Raw genomic sequence first — 20,736 nt, 5'->3', positions numbered from 1 at the left:
GTTACAACCAGTTGCATATTTAAGTCAAATTTATGTGTTAGCTTAGTATGGAAATCGCTTTTATATTGTAAAAATCACTGAATCTGGCGATTGATAATGCTTCTGTATATTTTCATGATCCTGGAATTTCAACAAAAATATACATATACAGGATGATTGGTTATAAGTATATATAAGCTTGTAGTGAATATATAGCTCATTAGCAAAAAGCTAAAAAGACCATCATCCTCTATGAAGTGATCGCTTTGACTATATGAAAACATTTATTGTTATTAAATTCTCACTGCTTAATTTAATATTTCTGAAACTGATTTTTGTATAGGATTTATAAATTAAATAACGACATTATAGATCTTTTACACCCATTACCAATCACCCTGTATAATACCACTAATAATATTTTAGATGTTTTAATATTCTGAGATAAACAAGCCACATCCATACTTTTTTAACGCATAAAATTTGAATATGCATTCGATTATTCTATTTACAAATTAAATCTTTATTTAAATAAGAATATAGTGGTGCATTCAAAAATGAACTTTATACTAATATACGTAAAGTAAAAATTACAGATGACTTCAAAAGGAGTAATGTTGTGTATATATAGCAGGGATTAGATTGTATAATTCGCTTTACGGGTCGTGGGCGATGCGACGACGGTTCTTCACGAGGATTCGCTGATGCCAGGACTGTCCGGGAACAGGCTCCGCTTGTCACACCACACCGGTGCCTATATATCCCTGGAAAACAAATTTTATTGGTTATACCATGAAAAGGTTATGCGGCTTCATCATAAATATTACATCATTTATTAATCAATATCATCTTTTGTAATCATTTTTCGGTGATAATTTTTATACATTGTACAAAATTGTTTCAACTATTGCATCTAGGATATTTATTAAAAGTCCTTGATGACTTTACGCCCGTCTTGAAAGGCTTAATTCAAACCTTCACAAAGAACCTTATTTCAAAATCTATGTGGGAATTCTACATCCAGCGGTGGACCTCTTAAATCCATAATGAAATTTAAACGTTTTTTTTTAACGCCATTTTGTGAAAATAAATTACCAAATAATATAACATCCTTAGAAAGAATTTTTGAGTTCTATTTTCAAATTTAAATATTTGTTTTTATAACCTGCCAGTTTTACACTTCCAGTATCATCAACATTGATTTCAATAAATACAGAGTTCAACAATAATATCATCATAACCCATGTCCAAAAGTGGACATACGGCTGGAATAATGATGATGGATTCATTTAAAGGTTTTCTTAAATCTCTTCAAGATTTATGTCCGTGGTGTACGTTGTAAAACTCACTTTTTATGGTTGGCTCGGTTGGGCGTGCTGTGGTTGGATTGATGGGAGCTGTCGCTGATCTCCGAGCTGGAACTCCTAATGTCACCGTCCAGCTGGAACCGAAGATGGTAAAATACAGTGAACTCCACATCCACTCCAATGTCGAGTGTCACTCGACACTGATTTTGTTCCACAAGCTCCACTGTCGAGCGATACTCGACATGGTGTAATACTTTATTTTGCGGAAAATTTTAAAACAGAAAAGATTTTTGTTACTAAAATGTTTGAATCATGAATGAATGAATGAAACATATTCTAGAATCGCAAGATACTATAATTCAATTAAATTTTATCGATGCTACATAACAGCCTTGGAGTGGAAAGGGTTAAAGGGGATGAAGGTATAGCTCAATTGCATCAATGGTATTAAAAATAATAATATCATGATAATGTTACGTACTGAGGGTTCTGACTCGAAATGTATCACCACTGGTTCATAAGGAGTCCTTTATTTACAAATCATATGGTCACCCTACTTTAACACAAAGTATACTTTCGCCTAGTCCAAACTTCGCTTCCAAATCGCTCATGAAATCACTGTCCAAATAACTTGACAAATAGTCACGTTGTATCACTGATCGTAGATCTTAATCTTATAACTCGAATACAACACTGAACTGTCGACATGGGTAGTACACCTATTTATACTACGAATAATGTTCTAGTAAGTTCGAGATAGTACTCGGTAAGGATTTTCAAGGTCACGCATGTTCTTGATCCTAGGGTTCAGTGTTTATTGTTTAGAGGGTTCTGTAACTCGTGCTTTGTAACAATAATACTACATATAAAACTCAATTACAGTTTACTATCCATCCTTGCAGACTTTGTACAGCCTGAAGATATTGAACCTTGTTAACATATTTCAGAGTGATCACTTTATACAGGGTGATTGGAAATATGTGTGTAATAGATTCCAAGGATTTTTGCTGACAAGCTATACAATCATCACTTCAAAAGTTTTACATCAACTTTATATTGAAAGAAAAAATTCATAAAGGTTTGTTAAAGAGCTATAACCTCCTTTGTATATTATAATAAAAATAATATATATTTGTGGGTATACGGATCAACATACAACAGTATTATTTATATCAAATTCAAAACCCACTCAGGTTTTTAACAAAATCGTTGAACTGTGTCTCTACGACACTAACGCCCTCTTCTATAAGCGTAAAAATTTTATGAATACCCTACAATAATAATTGCAAGACTACCCTCTTTAATAATATGATATAGTAATTACTAACACACAGAACGAAATAAGTGGAATGTGATTTTTACCAAAATCGTTGAACAGTGTCTCTACGACACTAACGCCCTCTTCTACAAGCTTTGACAATTTTTATGAATATTCTACAATAATAATTGCAAGACTACCCTCTTTAATAATATGACATAATAATTGCTAACACACAGAACGAAATAAGTGGAATTTGATTTTTACCAAAATCGTTGAACAGTGTCTCTACGACACTAACGCCCTCTTCTACAAGCTTTGACAATTTTTATGAATATTCTACAATAATAATTGCAAGACTACCCTCTTTAATAATATGACATAATAATTGCTAACACACGGAACGAAATAAGTGGAATTTGATTTTTACCAAAATCGTTGAACAGTGTCTCTACGACACTAACGCCCTCTTCTACAAGCTTTGACAATTTTTATGAATATTCTACAATAATAATTGCAAGACTACCCTCTTTAATAATATGACATAATAATTGCTAACACACGGAACGAAATAAGTGGAATGTGATTTTTACCAAAATCGTTGAACAGTGTCTCTACGACACTAACGCCCTCTTCTACAAGCTTTGACAATTTTTATGAATATTCTACAATAATAATTGCAAGACTACCCTCTTTAATAATATGACATAATAATCGCTAACACACAGAACGAAATAAGTGGAATTTGATTTTTACCAAAATCGTTGAACAGTGTCTCTACGACACTAACGCCCTCTTCTACAAGCTTTGACAATTTTTATGAATATTCTACAATAATAATTGCAAGACTACCCTCTTTAATAATATGACATAATAATCGCTAACACACGGAACGAAATAAGTGGAATGTGATTTTTACCAAAATCGTTGAACAGTGTCTCTACGACACTAACGCCCTCTTCTACAAGCTTTAACAATTTTTATGAATATTCTACAATAATAATTGCAAGACTACCCTCTTTAATAATATGACATAATAATCGCTAACACACGGAACGAAAGAAGTGGAATGTGATTTTTACCAAAATCGTTGAACAGTGTCTCTACGACACTAACGCCCTCTTCTACAAGCTTTGACAATTTTTATGAATATTCTACAATAATAATTGCAAGACTACCCTCTTTAATAATATGACATAATAATCGCTAACACACGGAACGAAATAAGTGGAATTTGATTTTTACCAAAATCGTTGAACAGTGTCTCTACGACACTAACGCCCTCTTCTACAAGCTTTGACAATTTTTATGAATATTCTACAATAATAATTGCAAGACTACCCTCTTTAATAATATGACATAATAATCGCTAACACACGGAACGAAATAAGTGGAATGTGATTTTTACCAAAATCGTTGAACAGTGTCTCTACGACACTAACGCCCTCTTCTACAAGCTTTGACAATTTTTATGAATATTCTACAATAATAATTGCAAGACTACCCTCTTTAATAATATGACATAATAATCGCTAACACACGGAACGAAATAAGTGGAATGTGATTTTTACCAAAATCGTTGAACAGTGTCTCTACGACACTAACGCCCTCTATTACAAACGTGACAATTTTTATGAATATTCTACAATAATAATTGCAAGACTACCCTCTTTAATAATAAGACATAATAATCGCTAACACACAGAACGAAATAAGTGGAATGTGATTTTTACCAAAATCGTTGAACAGTGTCTCTACGACACTAACGCCCTCTATTACAAACGTGACAATTTTTATGAATATTCTACAATAATAATTGCAAGACTACCCTCTTTAATAATATGACATAATAATCGCTAACACTCAGAACGAAATAAGTGGAATGTGATTATCATACCTGTCCAGCGGTGATGGCTTTGTACGCAATCTGCAGGATTAGCCAGGTCCACACCATATGCAACACCAGGAGTAAGCACAGGAGAGTGTTGAATATGTAGTAAGCCGGGAACATTGGGTACAGCATCGGCGCCCGGATCGAAGTGCTGGAATAGACGAGCAGTTTGTTTTGAACTCGTTGGCATGATACACTTGATTTGACAAGTCAGAGGTGATTAGATTGGAGCTAATGAAGACATAAGTAAACCAATCACTTATAGATTTATAATTGGATTTTTCTTTTTATATTTCATACAGTGTGCGACAAGGATTAAACACGTGATAAAGTTTTTAAATATTTAATGGAATCAGGCGTTACCTTGCGGAAGTCCGTCCTAAGTAAGAAAAGGACCAATATATAGGTACTTCCGCTGATAAATATACAGAATCTCTGTGTTTGGCACTAATCGGTGTAACATAACTCCTGAAGATGCCCCGTGGAGAGGTGAAACACGTGTTGAGTGAATTAGCGGTGGCGGTTGTGTAATTCGCATTTTTTGCCGCATACGCATTTATCAGCGAGCTGGTGGGCGGTGCACTTTGTTGCACGACTACCACTGCATGTGCGGAAGTGGCTTAATATTGGTCCTTTTCTTAATAAAGTTTTTAAACATAAACGCGTCCCTACTTCCTGACTTTAACTATATCGTCGTTCCACCTAGTGTTGGGAGGAGGGTCTACCCAATCCGCGTCAACCGGTGCGATAATACTGATATCCTTTTATGTCACTTCTTCTCTAAGGTAGAGAAAAAAAAACATCAAAATCTACTGTAAAATAACTAGCAATTTGTTTATATGTACACCAGCACCTAAGTTAAAAATACATTAAAAGTTGCCATATTAATGATTCTGTTATGTGTTTTCCTTTATTTGTGACAATATTAAGAACCACGAAAAGAAAAGCGATGGTAAAAGGAAACATCTGTCTTACCATCTTAGACACCAAGAGCTTTTAATCTCAAAATGTTTCTTCTTAAAGTGCTTACAAATATGTTATGGATCCAGTGAATTAGGAAGATAGTTTTTAAATACTCTATAAGAGCCGATAGAGATATTGATAGCAGACAAGTTTCAAGTATTTTGCTATAAGAACTGCACATTCGCAAGATAGGGTTTATTCCAACGTTTGTACTATACTGGGTCCAGGCAGAATGGCTTTCATGGTACTAAAACTGCAGCCCAATAAACTCAATAAACTCTCTCCGAGAGAAATATAAATTTTGTCTCGGTGTAATTTCGATTCCAATTCTACCCCCATTAAAGAGTAGAATTTTTAAATTCCATTCTTAGCTTATCTTTACTTAGAGTAAGGAATATTCCTACAGAATTTAAAATCTCTAAGCCATATGGTTCCAGAGATATCGTGATGAGTAAGTACTTAGAAGGAAATGGAGAAGACATCAACCCACAATGTGGACTGACGCGCAGTGTGAACGACACTAGATGCAGGTTGCTTCTTACCGGTCCTATTTGAAATCTATGGTCTCTTAACACTTAGAAAATCCTTTACACGGTTGAATTGATGAATCCTACTTCTTCTTCTTTTTAAGCCGATGGACATTCACTGCATGGCATAACCTTCTGTGTTACTCGCATGCTTGTGATATCTGAATAAGAAGCCTTCAAGTTGACTTACCCCCATATAATGTAGAAGGGATATATCCCCAGCCTTGTTATTATCCACACCACCGTAAACACTGCAAACAGGGTGTCGCACAATTTTTGGTAACTCGCGTACTTTGCGGCCTTAGCAGCCTGAAATTAAAAAAAAAACATCGAATTGTAAGTTTAGTAGTGATATCTACAAATATATAAACGAATCTGTCTTTCCCTTGGTGAAGCCATAACCTGAGAACAACTTTCTGTTTCGTCAGGTTCTTAAGAATAAAAATTTAGGAAATTAAACATTACACATTACACAAACTTTTTTGGCGAACACATTGAAAAATGTAACTACGCGTATATTACTGTTAATTTTTAATTTCGCTATGAACTTCGCGCGTATGAAAGTTCTCTATGAACTTTGCGCGTATGACAGTTCGCTACGAACTTCGCGCGTATGAAAGTTCTCTATGAACTTCGCGCGTATGAAAGTTCTCTATGAACTTTGCGCGTATGACAGTTCGCTACGAACTTCGCGCGTATGAAAGTTCTCTATGAACTTCGCGCGTATGACAGTTCGCTATGAACTTCGCGCGTATGAAAGTTCTCTATGAACTTCGCGCGTATGACAGTTCGCTATGAACTTCGCGCGTATGACAGTTCGCTACGAACTTCGCGCGTATGAAAGTTCTCTATGAACTTCGCGCGTATGACAGTTCGCTATGAACTTCGCGCGTATGAAAGTTCTCTATGAACTTCGCGCGTATGACAGTTCGCTATGAACTTCGCGCGTATGACAGTTCGCTATGAACTTTGCGCGTATGAAAGTTCTCTATGAACTTCGCGCGTATGACAGTTCGCTATGAACTTTGCGCGTATGACAGTTCGCTATGAACTTTGCGCGTATGACAGTTCGCTATGAACTTCGCGCGTATGACAGTTCGCTATGAACTTTGCGCGTATGAAAGTTCTCTATGAACTTCGCGCGTATGACAGTTCGCTATGAACTTCGCGCGTATGACAGTTCGCTACGAACTTCGCGCGTATGAAAGTTCTCTATGAACTTCGCGCGTATGACAGTTCGCTATGAACTTTGCGCGTATGACAGTTCGCTATGAACTTTGCGCGTATGACAGTTCGCTATGAACTTCGCGCGTATGACAGTTCGCTATGAACTTTGCGCGTATGAAAGTTCTCTATGAACTTCGCGCGTATGACAGTTCGCTATGAACTTTGCGCGTATGACAGTTCGCTATGAACTTTGCGCGTATGACAGTTCGCTATGAACTTCGCGCGTATGACAGTTCGCTATGAACTTTGCGCGTATGAAAGTTCTCTATGAACTTCGCGCGTATGACAGTTCGCTATGAACTTTGCGCGTATGACAGTTCGCTATGAACTTTGCGCGTATGACAGTTCGCTATGAACTTCGCGCGTATGACAGTTCGCTATGAACTTTGCGCGTATGAAAGTTCTCTATGAACTTCGCGCGTATGACAGTTCGCTATGAACTTCGCGCGTATGACAGTTCGCTACGAACTTCGCGCGTATGAAAGTTCTCTATGAACTTCGCGCGTATGACAGTTCGCTATGAACTTTGCGCGTATGACAGTTCGCTATGAACTTTGCGCGTATGACAGTTCGCTATGAACTTCGCGCGTATGACAGTTCGCTATGAACTTTGCGCGTATGAAAGTTCTCTATGAACTTCGCGCGTATGACAGTTCGCTATGAACTTCGCGCGTATGACAGTTCGCTATAAACTTTGCGCGTATGACAGTTCGCTATGAACTTTGCGCGTTTGAAAGCTATGAACTTCGCGCATTTGACAGATTGCTTTAAACTTCGCGCGTTTGACATTTCATACGCTGCAAATTTATATTGTGGTTTAACAGCTGAATCGGTAAGTATTTGTCGATAAGAAAAAAATACTTATTTGACTTTTAATCAACAAATAAAGCCATCACTTTTAAATACGTTACATTACTTTCTTTATTAAAATGCAAAAGCCCAATAACTTCTGGCAGTATAGTCTGCCAGGACAGCTAATTGCACATTAAATAAACCTCTATAAAAGGTTACTAAAAATATTCTTTTGTAGAGTTTCTTCTCCACAACTATAACACCATGCGATGCAGAATAGAGTCAAGAATAAAATAGATTAAAAATAATATTAAGTTCGCGATCAATAAGAGTTGTGTTGAAAGTTTAAACCATGAAAAATTTTTTTTATTTTATCAAAAGAGAAAGAAGTGGAGATTATGCAGCGTAGAATTATTGAGCAATAAGAAAGAGTACTTAAATAAAAAGAGATTTGATGTCAATAATTTTGCGCTTCTCCTTTTAAGAAGATGCTTGTAATTAAAGAGATAAGATAACTGTCCTGATAATTATATTCTAAAATCTTTTAAATGGCTTTGACAACGATACTCACATCCAGAAGAATGTCGGCACAGTCGTGAACAAGCAGGACCAACGTGCCGATCCTGTGAAGGTTGCACACCCAGCTGAACGAGAGGAGCGCGATCGTCGCCAGGTGGTGCACGAACATCTGCCAGAAGTCCTTGCGTCGAACGTCCCAGAACTGGGATATGGTTAGCGACCAGTAGAACGCCGATGATATCATGTAGTACCACCAGATGTCGCTCGTCGTGCCCTGCGGGTAGACAGGACTATTTAAAATCATAATGTCACACCACTGACGCCCACTGTGGGGACACAGGTCTTATCCAAAGATCTTGCCCCGCCCGAAACGCAACCTTGACTATGTGGATCCACTCAGTGGAAAGCCATTACAATTATACAAAGCTACACAATAATCCATCTTACCGTTCAATATAACTCAGAACCTAAATACGAATGAAGTGGTAAAATTTTGTGTGTTGACGAGTATACTCGTCGCGAAAAGGGTTAAATTTGCGTTGACGAGTATACTCGTCCTGTACATAAATCACTGACCCTTAGCCATTTAAATTGCATTTTTCAAGAAATACAAAACATATTCTCAAATTTCAAAATTAACGAACAAATAGAAAATGTAGACATTTTGTGGTGATGTTATGCTTTCCCGCATGCAATGGTAGAAACAGTTTACCAATGCGCATAGTGTATTTATTTAGGTGCGATGTAAAAGCTTTTTAGATATACAATTAAAAGGGGCAAAGGCAAAAGTCAGAAAGGACTGATGATGATGGATTTAAATACTAGAAAGCTAATTCGTGAACAGTCAAGAGTATGAATTCTTACATGTAACATATTTAATTTAATTTATTGCGGTTTTGGTTCAAACTATGTAAAACATGCTTATGTTAACCAAAGAAGTAATAACTAGTTATAAATTTACAATTTTAAAAACAAACCCATTTTTTCATAATACCTTACCCGCTTAACTTTGTTAATGACGAGTATACTCGTCATGACTCCATTTTAGCAAAAACTGTGCGCACTTTTAAATGAGGTCAGTGGCGAACTATGCTACAGTTCCTCACTAACAAATTTATTGACTATTTCACAGATGCTCAAATAAATATGGAGAGGAATATATTCGCGATTTCTCTATGAGATTTAATTGAAAAAGAGGAAATCCGTAGACAAAATAAATTAAACGACAAAAATAACAGTGGGCAGGCTAAATTGCACAAGGAACAGATGGTACGACCTCGAGATATGATTCTGACGACGTTCTTTAAGTCATCAGGAAGATGCAGGGTTAAAACCGCTTCAGCTGGTATTATAGGAAATCTATGGAACCTATGTGTTTTGGACATCGTACGGCTGAATTAATGATGGTGATGCAAGCTGTATCATCACCTAATAAACATTTACACTTATTACATTATGTTTGATGAACTGTTTATAAATATATCCAAAGAGAAAACCTAGAATGTAGTGGTTGAGGATGGATGTATGGCTAATGGAATGAAAGAGAAAGACTGGTAAAATTGTATAATGAAAGAAACAGTAGGACAGATAAGACAGATATGATACATGAAAGAGGAGAATGATAATTATAAAAATATGAATAAATTACTAGAATTAAAAAGTTCCTGTCCCACACGAGATAGGGGAACGAGAGGTCCCCAATAGCGGGAACCATTTGAAAAAAAAAAACTTTCACTCTGAGTTTGGCACTAATCGGTGTAACATAGCTCCTGAAGATGCCCCGTGGAGGGGTGAAACACGTTTTGAGTGATTTGGTGGTGGCGGTTGTGTGATTCGCATTGTTTGCCGCATACGCATTTATCAGCAGGCTGGCGGGCGGTGCATTTCATTGTACGACTATCACTGCATGTGCGGAAGTGGCTATATATTGGTCCTTTTCTTACTTAGGATGGACTTCCGCGAAGTAACGCCTGATTCCATTAAATAAAAAAATATATCCAAAGTACTCACTTGCAGAGGATAACCGAGGAAGCACTGGTCTATATCCCACAACCAATTCTTGTCCCACAGCACGAAGAGACCGTAGGAGAAGTTGTACAAATAGAAGACGCATCTCCAAGAACTCTCGCAGAACTTGACGAGGGTCGAGGGCTTGTCCTGGGAGCGCCGAAGCCGCCACCATCGTTCCACCTGCCGCTCCGTCATATCCAACTGCTTCGCTAACGCACATACCTGAGAATATTTTACTATTTTATACTAACGCAAATATATATACAGGATGTTTTGTCATAGATGTAAGCACTCAAAATGAGTGTTTAGCTGTTCTATTCTTGCATACTTAGTTCTGAAATTACTAACATTACACAAGTTGATTAATTTTTAATGGAATCAGGCGTTACCTCGCGGAAGTCCATGCTAAGTAAGAAAAGGACCAATATTTAGCCACTTCCGCACATGCAGTGGTAGTCGTGCAACAAAGTGCACCGCCCGCCAGCCCGCTGATAAATGGTTTGGCTAAATATTGGTCCTTTTCTTACTCAGGTTGATTAAAAATTAACGTAAAGCTTTATAATTTTTTGCTGAAATATACATTCACCTATAGATTTTACACCTGTAAACAATCATCCTGTACATGTAGAAATCGAAGACTATGAAAGCCTTAACTAATGAGAAATGTAATCATATATTTATATACAGTAATACCCCGCTTTACGCGAGGGATACGATCCAAAAAAAATCGCGTTAACTGAAATTTGCGTATAACGAGGTTTATGATTAAACATAGTCAAAAATTATTACAAAAAAATACAAATCATTTTAATCAATCACTTTAATTCTAGGAACACTTTATGCAATACATACTCTTATTTTTTACGGAAAAATACATCTATTGTCTTTTGGGTAACGTTTTGTTTACGTTCTTGTAAAATACGTTCATAACGCCCAACACTGTTTTTAATTGTTTGACAGATGGTCAAGACACCATAGAGAAGTTGATGACTCATTATATTTATACGCACTCTTTCGCCTAATTCGAGGCATTTGAGCGCGAAATTTGCATTTCGCGTTATAGTGAAACCGCGTATAACGGGGTCGAGTAAAGCGGAGTATTACTATATCCTTAAGTGAGATTGAGTATTTTTTTATTATTAGGATCTAAATTCATCAGACATTAGCGTCGAACGATTTTTTGTAAGTGTTTACTAAGTCTCTTGATCTATTTTAACGACGCCATAACAATGTCTAGTTTTTAAAATTAAACTTAATGCCTCCACTTACTCTTCTTCCATATTTATTCACAGTTGTATCAACTTTAAATCAATTACAGTTATTGTTTTTTTAATTTAATATTCTTTATTGTACACGTTAAGATATATTTAATTAGTTTCACAATAATATATAAAAAATTACAAAGGGCGATCTTATCACACAAGGCAATCTCTAACAGACAGTCATGGTATGGAAAAGGTAGAAGTACTAATAATGGGTAGTAGACGTGTATAAAACATACAGTACCCGGCGATATATATTGCACACCGAACTGTGGAAAGAGACAATCGGCTAATTTCGGCTTTGTAGAGCACTATCTCTGTCTCGCACTACCTATGTGACGTTTTGTCAGTTGTTGTTTTTCGTGCGACAAAGATAACGCTCTACGAAGCCGAAATTAGCGGACTGTCTCTTTCCAAAGGTCGATGTGCAATATTTAAGGCCGGGTACTGTAGTAGATTAAAACAACGGTGTCGAAATTACAATTTCATTTCGGTGAAATATAATTCTTTGACTCCAATTACACCTAATATTCCCAATTTAAAATGTAAATAATTCATTTATATTTATATATATATATATATAATATATATACATATATATATATATATATATATATATTGTTGAATAATGCGGTGTATATTTTTTAATAAACTACCTTTCAACTGACGTTTTGTCAGTTGTTGTTTTTCGTGCGTGAAATAAATTATGTAAAAAAAAATAGTAAAAAACTGAGAAACGAGATGATGGATGAAACACATAGGAAAAGAGTGAAAATGTGAAATGGCAAATGTGAAAGTGAAATGGCAAGACAGATGAAATTTGAAATGTAAGGAAAGAATGAAACATCTTAAGATACATGGAAGAAAAATGCAAAAATAAAAATATTAGTGATAAAATTATTAAAAATAAATAAAAAGTCTATAACCCATAAATAAATATGGGATACGAGAAGCCTTCAATAGCGGGAACGATTAAAAAAAACTAATAGATGTATAAATATGCCACAGATTACATAATAACAAACAGTTTCGTGCCACAGATTATCTTATAATCGGTATATAATTACGTTTGTCGTGTCGTTTTATTATAGGTAAAGCTTTCATATCAGTTATTGCTATATAAGGCTGATTACACACGTTCTATTTACAAAACCTCGCGGAGATAGGTATAGACAATATTTCTACATCATTACTTCAGCTATACACCATTCATGATGATGATCTTTGAAGAGCGAAGGTGAAGCAAGAAAGGTGATGTATAGAAGACTAGCAAGCAGAATGTGAATGAAATAGGTACTATCAGTGTATGTGTTGAGATCCACTATCGTGGACCCCCATTTTTATTTCATGGACCCCCAAATTTTTTTTCGCTGACGTAGACCCCTTGCAGATTGTCATAGACCTCATAGGGGTCGATATAGACCACTTTGGTAATCACTGGTTTAGACCGAAAATAATCAAATAAAAACGCTTTCTATAAGCATACTAATCGGTAATATTTACTCTATATTTAAATGTTAATATACCATAACATATATTTAATGTCTACCTACATACACTATTTTATCAATATATCTAATATATAAAATTCTCGTGTTCGAACTTGAACTCCTCCGAAACGGCTTGACCGATTTTTACCAAATTTTACATGCGTATTCAGTATGTCTGAGAATCGGCTACTATCTATTTTCCATACCCCTAAGTGATAAGGGTGGTCCACCCCTAAATTTTATTTTTAATTTTTTAGACAATTTTTTTGGTTTTTATTTTATTATGATACAGCATACAAAATACATACAAACCTAAATTTTCACCCCTCTACGATCAACCCTTATCTTACATTTGTTAATTAAAAATTTTAATTTTTTTAGCAAAACAACGTTTGCGGGATCAGCTAGTAATCAAATAAAACGCTTTCTAAAAATATACTAATGAGTACTATTTACTCTATATTTATATGTTAATATACCATAACATATATTTAATGTCTACATACACTATTTTATCAATATATTACTACATATTAAAATTAAATATAGTTTACTACCTTTACCTACAGACTTTGTACTGAGAGAAGTAATTGTCCTGTTGCATGTTCATTAAAAATGTTACATATTTCAAAGTGATCACTACATACAGGATGATGGGAAATAGTTATAAATTGGTCAATATATAGCTAATTTCCTGATAGTATAGTGCGAAAAAACGTTTTTAAAATTTGATTTACCTACATATAAAAATTAATGATTGTTTACTATGTATCTTTATACATACATCTTTAACGCGTTGAACGCCATGGCGGACACCATGTTTCTGACAGTATACTGTCCCCTGGGGCCACACCATTAAATCAAAAATCGTCAAAAAATCGCCAACGTGTTTTTTTGCAAATATTGTCAGTAAAACCCTTAAAAATAATGGGCGACTTACGGAAACAGCGATTTACCCATTATTTTTCTGCGGGGCCGCGCGGGTCACATGCCTTGGTAAAAACAGTCGAAACACTGTCCGTTGGCTCCCTAGAGGCTTCTGAAGTGATCGAGGACATGCGGACACATGGTGTCCGACGCGGCCTCTTGGATCCAACATGATGGCAGTCACATGGTGTCCGTCGCGGCCCACTGAACTAAACATGGTTTTTAGTTTGGCGTTCAACGTGTTAATATCCAGACCGTGATCCACCTTGTGGCCCAGTGTCCCGCATTCGGGGGACTCCGGCTCGAATTCGAGTGCCGGTCTGGCGTAAAAATCAGGGAGGAGTCAATAGCCTCCCCGATAAGCGGAATAGATAAAAACTCATTCATTGCCCTCTGCAAAACAATTGCAAAATGTGCCATTGAAAGGAACAAAACGCAAACACAATAAATAAATAGAAAATAGATAAAAAAAGGATAAAATAGAACCAAAGTGATACATAAAACTGTGATAGAGAATAATTATAGGACAAGTAATAATAATGTAAAATAAAAATGTACAATAAAAAAAAATCTAAAATGAAAAATGTAATAACAAAAAAGGAAGGAATAAAAGATTGAACAGAGCAAAAGAGAAAGATAGAAGAACTATGTGAAAAAATAAATTGCAAATAAAGTCCCTGTCCCACCATAAATAGGGGTACGAGAGATCGCCATTAGCGGGGGTCATAAAAAAAAACAAAAAAGAACATGTTAATATCTATAACCAATCATCCTGTATATAAATGCACGAGTATAAAAACGACTAGAACAATTGAAGATATGATTAAACCGGTCCGGTGTGCGAGCACCTTTAGAGATGATCCGACGGTCGACTCTTATCAAACTGGCACATCTTATCATACGAGGATTAGTAACTATATTTCCTTGCCTAATTATAAATGAATTCAACATTTTTGTGCAAACAAACACGGCTTTCGACTAGCGGTGTAATAGATTTTCCAAGATTTTGTAATTCAAAATCATCTACACGTGTACTGTTCTATATAAGATACGAGATAACACCATTTGTACAGTATAGCAATACCCGGTTATAAATATTGCACATCGACCTTTAGAAAGAGACAATCGGTACACTATCTCTGTCCAACACTACCTGTGTGACTTTTGTCAGTCTTTGTATTTCTTGCGACAGATCAGCGGATCTCTCTCGGTCATAAACAAACATGATTTCAGTGTACCTTTGAATGGTATAATACACAAACATTTGGCTAATCTCTAGCTTTTTCGATATAAAATTGTCCGCTGGCTGCTTACCTACTATGTACAGTGCAATCACTGCAATTCTATTCTCTTTGGTGCCCTACACCAGGGCTTCTTAAACTTTTATCATTCACGACCCCATTTATGATTGCGAGTTTCTTGACGACCCCATACAAATATAAAAGAAAAATAAATTAATGTTTTTTGATGATTTATTTATTAGGTATTAATAACAATTAAAATTGCACAAAAAATTATAAAATTGTATTTGTATTAGTTTAAAACCTTCAACAAATGCGCGTGTCAAGACGCTGCAAGTCCACTGTATTCCATCAACTCTAGTGATGTTATAAAATGGTATATATAAATATTTGACATTAAAATCTCTCGACCCCAGAATTTTGCTACGCCACCCCATTTGGGGTCGCGACCCATAAGTTTAAGAAGCCCTGCCCTACACCATTCTCAATACAAATAATTTCTAAACACAACATACAATAATGGCGGGAAAGAAATCTATTTTTTTTTAACGTAGAAGCTAATGTTCGAAATTCAAATTAATGTATTTTTTAAATGTATGTAAACAGCCAGTGACAGTATTTATGGCTAGATTAGGTATGGTCAGACATTATACCGCGTCTTTCTCCAACCCAAGAGTCGAGGTGATCTCCCGCAAGTAAGGAGTCGAGGCACTAGACCAGTGATTCCCAAAGTGGTCTATATCGACCCCTAGGGGTCTACGTCAGCGAAAAAAAATTTGGGGGTCCATGAAATGAAAATAGGGGTCCACGATAGTGGATCTCAACACACACACTGATAGTACCTATTTACTTACATCATACTATCTTATAATATCAAAACATTTACATTATTTATAAAAGTACCTATGTAGTAAAAAATTTAGGACTGGACATCTTTAGCCAAGGAGATTTAAGATTAACTCTTACAAAATTGACGCCAAATGTTGATAATTTATTATTAATGCATCAGGTTCATCCTTCTCACTAAAAATATTGAATTATGTTATTTGCTTATGTTATTTTATTTATAGTTTATTTAATGTTACGTATATTTTACATAACAGATACAAAATTTTATTTTGAGTAATTTTAATTTAAATTCAATTAATAAATGTATAAATTAACATTTGTTTTTACTTTAAGTTTGAACACTAAACTTGACTACAGTTAGAAATTTACAGGAAATCAATATCAGGTAAGTAGGGGGTCTACCCAACACGGAAAAACATGGCAAGGGGTCTACGACAAAAAAAAGTTTGGGAAACTCTGCACTAGACCATCGCCATCGAAACTGCGGTAATATGCAAAAGGCGTTCAAGAAGACCGTGGGGTTTTAGCCCCAGCGGAAGAGTATCACATTTAGAATTTCCCCACGAGTATAAAAAATACGTATGGTCAGAAATTCTCCGTTTCTTTCCAACCAAATCGTAGGATCTAGTCTCGTGTAGATCTTGTATAATGAATGCTATAGTTAACGAAATCAAAAACGTACGCGCATTTGCGTCTACTCAGTCAACGCCTACGAATAGTCTAAACTAGAATTCAAATAACCCACTTGGGTCGGTTTCGTGGGTGGAATTTTTATATCAATTGACTAGACTGTTGATACAAATGTATATTACCACTATCGCATTGCTAGTATTCAAACTAGGGTGTCAGGGTCGAACTAAGACGCTTCCGGCCGCCCAATAGTCCTCGCTTTGTGCACTTACATTATAATAAATTAAAAAAAAAAGATGACATTCATAGTGTATTTACAAGACACCATGAAATACTGTACCAAAGATTCAACTGCAAAAATTTCTAATTCATTTATAATACACGGAATTAGATTACAAATACCGTTTACAAAATTCATATTAAAGTCAAATTGTCGGAAAAGGCTTATTGTTCAATAAACTAAATGTATGTACTAAATATAAATGTATATATATCGCCTACTTGAATTATAGTGTAAACATATACAACTGTAAACAATAGTAGGCTGATCATTTTAATAAATAATTTCTCTATGAACATGGCATAGAACTTATCTTGCATATTGAAAGCATCATTTAAAACTGGCAACACCAAAACTAATTTATTATAAACCAAATCAGATTTTTAATAAAATTTCATAATATATTATTGAACCAGCATTTATAAAATTCAAAATGCAAATTAAAAGTAAATAAACAAATATTTAAATGACAAGAATCTTTGGCAGTGATGTCGCCTGATTGTTTTCATTTCATTTAGGCTATATCTGATAGTATATATGTATACATCTGTATTGTTAAACTATATTAAAAGATGTGCTGTTGAGGAGTTTCTTCCTGCTTCTTCTCCACAACTATAACACCTTGCGAAACAGAGTAGAGTCAAAAATAAAATAGATAATATGTTGACGTAAGAGTTCTAAAGTTCCAATGTTGAATAAATGAATTATATTTTTATCATTAAACGTGTTACGTTATATATTTCAGGCGTTACTTAGTGGAAGTCCATTCTAAGTAAGAGAAGTCACCTGGTAGAAGAATGTCCCGTATTTGGAGGGCTCCGATATGAGACCGAATGCCAGCTAGGCAAAAAGATACAGGAGGCAACACTTGCCTCCATTATAATGGAAACGGATGAAAGAGAGTGCGTCCTCAAATTGTTTAGGAAAGTTGCACAACACGCAATAGACATTGTTAATTTAGAATGATAGACGGAGGAAAAAATATATTGTGTATGGAATAAACTATGGAAGACAAGAACGAAAATAAAAATTCTAGTGAAATTTTTTTTTATTAAGCAATACAAAACCCTGTTCCCGGAAAAGGACCAATATTAAGCCACTTCCGCACATGCAGTGGTAGTCGTGCAACAAAGTGCACCGCCCGTCAGCCCGCTGATAAATGCGTATGCGGCAAACAATGCGAATCACACAACCGCTACCGCCAAATTACTCAACACGTGTTTCACCCCTCCACGAGGACCTCCCAGGACTTCCGCGAGGTAACTCCCGATTCCATTAAATAAATAATTTATCACGGAAGCACAAGAGTCTCTTAGAGTATAAAAATAAAGACGTCGATACACTAGGAGCGTTTAAAATTTCAAAATTAGGAACACGGGGCGTCCCTGACCCGCATATCGCTGCGTTCAAATTACGACCACTTAGTGCTGCGTTCGTCCGATTGATATCTACGATAAACATTACGCCAACGTAACGCCGTCAATGTTCATTTAAATAACAACCTTACTGCACTACATTCAGAGTATAATTTGCATTGTAAGAAAAAAAAATCGTGAGCGTTCTCTCATTGAGTGAGACTTAAACGGTTTAATTGTATGGGAAATGTGTCGGAGCAAAGGTTCGATTTATTTACGAAGGCCCACTTGCCGCGTTAGTTGACGCGGTTTCGAATCCCGCGATACAATCTTAGATAAATCTGCTCTAATTATACAGGATTGCTGCTGCTCGGAAATTAGCTTCCAGAAGAATGGCAGCCACGTCTTCTGTTTACCATAATACTATACTACTATCGCCAACCCGCATGAGAAGGAATTGAGACGAAATATGTAAGGAAAGTAAAAAAAAATTCCTTTACAACATTAAGGGAAAGAATAAAAGACATTGAAAATGAACAAAAATATTATGTAAATAAAGATCACGTGTGACAGGTGATGAACGAGGGCCCTCAAAAAGAAGGTCATAAATAAAAAGAAAAAAATAAACAAAAAGTGTTTATGAATAAAGACCCTATGTCCACTTATGATAGACCGTGAACGAGGAGCCTCAAAAAGGAGATCATAAAAAAACGAAACAAAAATGGGTAAGTAAAGGCCCTGTTCATCCATGATAGGTCTTGAACGAGAGGTCACAAAACCGAGGCTTAAAAGAAAGAAAAAATATTTAGGTAAATAAAGACCCTGTCCACCCATGATAGGTCTTGAACGAGAAGTCAAAACCGGGGGCTAAAAAAGAAAGAAAATAAATATTTAAGTAAAGAAAAACCCTGTCCACCTATGTTAAGTCTTGAACGAGAGGTCAAAACCGGGGGCCAAAAAGAAAAAAAAATATTTAAGTAAATAAAAACCCTTTTCATCTATGATAAGTCTTGAACGAGAGGTCACAAAACCGGGGGCCAAAAAGAAAGAAAAAAAATATTTAAGTAAATAAAAACTCTGTCCACCTATGATATGTCTTGAACGTGAGGTCACAAAAACAGGGCCATAAAAAACCATCTGAAACATTGAAATATGTTATGTATTTTGCTATTACAATTCGACAGGTAAATTATTAGTGACAGAAAACTTTAAATTCCACTCGAAATTCCACTCATAGCCCCCATTAGTCTTTTATTACATTAATAATAAAAAAAATCATTAATATTGTACGTAGTGACAAACCATTTAAGTCTCCAATAAGTGCCTGCCAACCCCATTTGTTTTAATAAGCGCGCCTTGATTGGACAGTACCTTTGTAAGCAAATAAAGTTTCTTATATTTAACACGGCGACGAACAATTGAGGTCATTGCCTCCCCTCGAGGAGAATAAAAGACGTTCTTCAGTATTTAGTCTGACATATATTTGTTCTTGGAGTTGATCAATCGCAGATTTTTTTGATTTGCTACTCTGACCAAAAATTAAGGTGAAATTGTCATTTAAATTCCCGGGCAATAAGAAGGTAGGTAAATTTTCTATAAAATTTTCCAAGCGTCTGTTTATCAAATGTTGTAATATGATTAGGTTCAACCCAAACCATTTTGAAAGATATTTTATGTCTTAAACGCGTCAAGTCTCCGTGTTTGGCACTAATCGGTGTAACATAACTCCTGAAGATGCCCCGTGGAGGGGTGAAACAGGTGTTGAGTAATTTGGTGGTGGCGGTTGTGTGATTCGCATTGTTTGACGCTTACGCATTTATCAGCGGACTGGCGGGCGGTGCATTTCATTGCACGACTACCACTGCATGTGCGGAAGTGGCTAAATATTGGTCCTTTTCTTACTAAATCTCTATTGGTCGATGTCATATTGCATTAGTTCTTCACAAATTTTTAGCCAAAAACTCGACTCATATCATTCTGCCATCACCGTATTCGCCTGAAAACCTATGCATGTCCAGCTGTGGACATTCTGCGGCTAAAATGATCATGATGACGGACACCACGACATAGACGTTTCGAAAATTTAGTAAATCGCTCTATTTGTCGTCATTAAAGTGATTTATTGGAAAGAGAAAGCGAGATGATATAACTTACCGTAAACAAAAGAAACACATAAGGACAGAACAGTATATCAAGCACTTATAGAACTTCAAAACTTTGAACTCGTCA

At 35.7% G+C, this 20,736-nt stretch overlaps 1 protein-coding gene across 1 annotated transcript in view; it reads right to left on the bottom strand.

Annotated features, from left to right (window-relative positions):
* Positions 1 to 555: 555 nt before the first annotated feature.
* Positions 556 to 20,736, bottom strand: part of LOC137924241 (ceramide synthase 5-like) — a 38,274-nt gene continuing 18,093 nt past the window's right edge. The window contains exons 3-8 of the mRNA XM_068767620.1: positions 10,474 to 10,695; positions 8,516 to 8,737; positions 6,116 to 6,234; positions 4,442 to 4,586; positions 1,329 to 1,420; positions 556 to 743 (exon numbers count right to left, since the gene is read on the bottom strand). Of these exons, the coding sequence (XP_068623721.1) occupies positions 734 to 743; positions 1,329 to 1,420; positions 4,442 to 4,586; positions 6,116 to 6,234; positions 8,516 to 8,737; positions 10,474 to 10,695 (810 nt within the window). The 3' untranslated portion in view covers positions 556 to 733. The remainder of the gene's footprint in view (positions 744 to 1,328; positions 1,421 to 4,441; positions 4,587 to 6,115; positions 6,235 to 8,515; positions 8,738 to 10,473; positions 10,696 to 20,736) is intronic.

The sequence above is a fragment of the Battus philenor genome, unplaced genomic scaffold (assembly GCF_028537555.1).
Source record: "Battus philenor isolate CCGP_79_NKW_IND1 unplaced genomic scaffold, ilBatPhil1.0.hap1 SCAF_23, whole genome shotgun sequence".
In the NCBI taxonomy this organism is placed as follows: Eukaryota; Metazoa; Arthropoda; class Insecta; order Lepidoptera; family Papilionidae; genus Battus; species Battus philenor.
Note: the sequence above shows the minus strand (reverse complement) of the source record. Positions and strands in the feature narration are given on the sequence as shown.